Source organism: Arachis ipaensis, chromosome B04 (assembly GCF_000816755.2).
Source record: "Arachis ipaensis cultivar K30076 chromosome B04, Araip1.1, whole genome shotgun sequence".
Lineage (NCBI taxonomy): Eukaryota > Viridiplantae > Streptophyta > Magnoliopsida > Fabales > Fabaceae > Arachis > Arachis ipaensis.
The window spans coordinates 15,531,375-15,534,999 of record NC_029788.2 but is presented as its reverse complement, the minus strand read 5'-3'; the positions used below and the strand labels follow the sequence as shown (position 1 = coordinate 15,534,999).

Genomic DNA, 3,625 nt, shown 5'->3' with positions numbered 1-3,625 from the left:
TCCCTCAGAGTCCTAACGACTTTGGACATGGTGGATTGCATCAACAGAGGTGCTTAACCCGTTGAAGAATGCTGACCGTAATCCTCAATTGCTTGCCATCATTTGCTGGAACTGCTAGAAAGCTCGCAACCAGTTGATTTTTGAAGGTTCTACTTCAATGCCGTCTGCCATTCTAGCAAGCTCTGTCAAGTTGCTCCGTGAAATCCAAAGAACTCCCAGTTTAGGTCGTCATCTCCATGAGGCAAGCTCTTAGTTGCATTCAATTTGATTTATCATTTTTTTCTTCTTTAAGATTTTTCTTCGTTTTTCGACCACGCACCGTTGGATGAATACCTTCAGTGTATTATTTTTGGGAAATCCCCACCTTTCATCATGTTGTCCTGCTTTTGGACATCTTTGTATTTCATTTTTCAATAATTAATGAAATATAACCTACTATCTTTGGAAAAAAAATTGTATTCTAAACTCAATTGATACAAAAAATAAATTATAATTATTTCTTTTCATTTAATTATATCAAAAAATAATTTCAAATTTTGTGTAAAATCAAATTCTAAAAAAAATTCTTCTTGTATACTCCTAATTGTTAAATTCATAACTATGTAATTTTCTTCCAAAATAAAAGATTCCAAATCTTTATTAGATTAATAATCCTAAAAAAATCCCCAAATTAAATTAAATCATTACATGAATAATATCTCAAACTAAATTTTACCTATCTTAATTAATTGAAAATTAGAAAAATCTAAAATTTGTTAATTTAGGATATGAAAGCTGAAATAAATAGATAATTTTAAATGTAATAAATATATAATTATAAATGTTACATATATAAAATTATAGATAATGACTATGATGACCAAAAACACAAATTATAATATTCGCTTCTAAAACTCATGCATTTTTTAAACTATTCATCCAAAAACGTGTTTTTGAGATCCATCTTTTAAAATCATATTCTTCACTATAGATAATAGTACTATCAACATTAAGAATCTCTGATATATATATATGTTCTCTGATCAAATGATAATGGTATATAAATAAAATTTTTAGTGTTTATAATTCTCCGTTGACTTGAAAACACTACAAGAAAAATGTTGAGTACCGTCGGATTTAGCGTTGCAGAATAGCGACGAATTTACCGATAGATTTACCAGCGATAATAGCGTCGAATATTCAATGTTAAGTAATTACCGGCAGATTTATGTTTCCGATGGTGAATTCGCCGGTAATAATAGGAGGGAAACAAAAATAAATTCGCACATCTATTAGGGCCGGATTTACCATCGAAAAAATTCGACAATAAACCCACTTAGTGAAACGCAGCATTTTAGTGACCCGCAATTGTTTACCGTCAGAGTTTTTCGATGGTAACCGTGCCGTAAATTCTCTCTCTCTCTCTCTCTCTCTCTCTCTTTCTAACCCTCTCTCCTCCACTCTCTCTCTAACCTCTACCCCTTCTCTTTTTCTCTTCCCCTGTCTCTCTTCCTTCCCTGTCATTGCCGGCCACCCTAAGCCACTGTGGCTACCTTCTCTTTCTTCCCTTCTTTCTCTAACACACTCTAACTCGGCCCCTGTCTCTTATTCTCATTCGCAAAACAGAGCAACAACACAGCCCCTGTTCCTCGTTCCAGCTAGCTTCCAACTCCGGCAATCATTCATTTGCCGCTTCTCGTACCGGCAATATCATAGTGCCGCTGCACCTCCTTTTCTCTTCTTCGTTCCATTCTGTTTTGGCAACCTAGGTTAGTACTCTATTTTTAATTTCTATTTCAGTTAATTTTAGTTTCATTAATCTAATTTCTAGTTAGTTAGTTAGTAGAATTAACACAACAAGAAAAACGTTGACTACCATCAAAATTAGCATCGGACGTTAGCGGCGAGTTCACCAGCGAATTTACCGTCGAATTGCACAATAAATACGTCATCCTAAAAAATTACTGTTGGATTTGGTTTTCTGACCATAAATTCGCAGGTAATATTTAGAGAAAAAACAAAAAATTTGGCACGCTCCTTACCGTCAAATTTATCGGCGGCTAAATCCGACGGTAACGTTGATTAGTGAAACGTTGCATTTTGGTGACAGGCAAAACCTTACCGGTGGATAAATCCGATGATAATGATGCCTGATATACGAAGCACGAAGCATCTTCTTCTTCGTTTTGAATTTCACTCTCTCTCTCTCTCTCTCTCTCTAACTCGCCTCCCTCTCTCTCATCATCACCGCATCTGATGGTAATGGTGCCTGATATACGAAGCGAACCGTCTTCTTCTTTGTTTCGAATTTCACTCTCTCTAACTCACCTCCCTCTCTCTCATCATCACCGCTTCCTCCTCCCTTCTCTGTCTCCTCCTCTGCCGCCGCCGGCCGTGCTCATTACCATCATCATTCCCGTCACTATCATCATCGAACCTCATCCTCACCTCCACCGCGAACCACCTCTTTTTCACGACCTCCTCCAATGCTCTCCCCAACAAGACACACTTCGACAACCTTACCTCGCCGCCACCAGCTGTGATGTCACTGCCGCAACCTCCATCTCTCCCTTAATATCTTGCATTGTGCTTCATTTTTGGTTTTGTAAATTTTCTATTAATCTTCTTGTTTTAAATTCATTAGAGTTTAATTAGATTTCAATTCTTCATTAGTAATTTAATTTAGTTAAACTACTTTTTTCTGTTAAGTTGATTTAGAGTAAAATTAGAATTTTTTTTATTAGGATTTCTCTTGGTTCACAGGTAATTAAGCATGCTATTGTAATTCTTGGGTTTGTAATTTGAATTTGTTTGAATTTATTGACTGATATTCTGCTGAACACTGCAATATAATGCTAAATTTTGTGTAATTGATGATGAATTTAGTGACTTGATGTTGAAAGAATGCTTGTTAGTAAAATTACTTTTTGCTGTTAGGTTGATTTAGAGTAAAATTATAATTTTCTCATTAGAATTTCTCTTGGTTAATAGGTAATTAAGCATGCTATTTTGATTCTTAGGTTTGTAATTTAAATTTGTTTGAATTTATTGACTAATATTCTGGTGAACACTGCAATATAATGCTGAATTTTGTGTAATTGATTATGAATTTTGTGACTTGATGTTGAAACAATGCTTGTTAGTTAAACTACTTTTTGCTGTTAGGTTGATTTAGAGTAAAATTAGAATTTTCTTATTAGGATTTCTCTTGGTTCATAGGTAATTGATGAGAGAACTTTTGCATGGTCTAGAAATTTGCGGATAAATCCTCGTTGCAAGTATAGTTTCTAAACCTTCAAAAGTCCTTTCATACAAACGTTTTGGTTGTCACAAGTAACAAACCCCTTTGAAATTGATAACCGAGTATTTAAACCCCGGGTCGTCTTCTCAAGGAATTGCAGGGAGGTGTTCTTATTATTGGTTATGAAAAAGTGTATTTTGGGATTTTGGATTAAGGTAAAAAAGTTAGTTGAATGACAAGAAAGATAAAATAATAATAATAAAAATAAACTCTTGGCAAGGTATGAAGAACTGGAAGTCCTATCCTAGTTATCCTTATCAATTGTGATGAGAATTGAATTTTTCTCCCACTTTGTTAACCTCTAACTATGAAGGTAAGTTAAGTGGATGAATTAATTGAATTAAT

The 3,625-nt window shown here is 34.5% G+C and overlaps 1 protein-coding gene across 1 annotated transcript in view; it reads right to left on the bottom strand.

Moving 5' to 3' along the window:
* LOC107636143 overlaps positions 1-2,421 on the bottom strand; it is a 4,393-nt gene extending 1,972 nt beyond the window's left edge. Inside the window, exon 1 of the mRNA XM_021122358.1 lies at positions 2,308-2,421. Coding sequence (XP_020978017.1) covers positions 2,308-2,421 — 114 coding nt within the window. The remainder of the gene's footprint in view (positions 1-2,307) is intronic.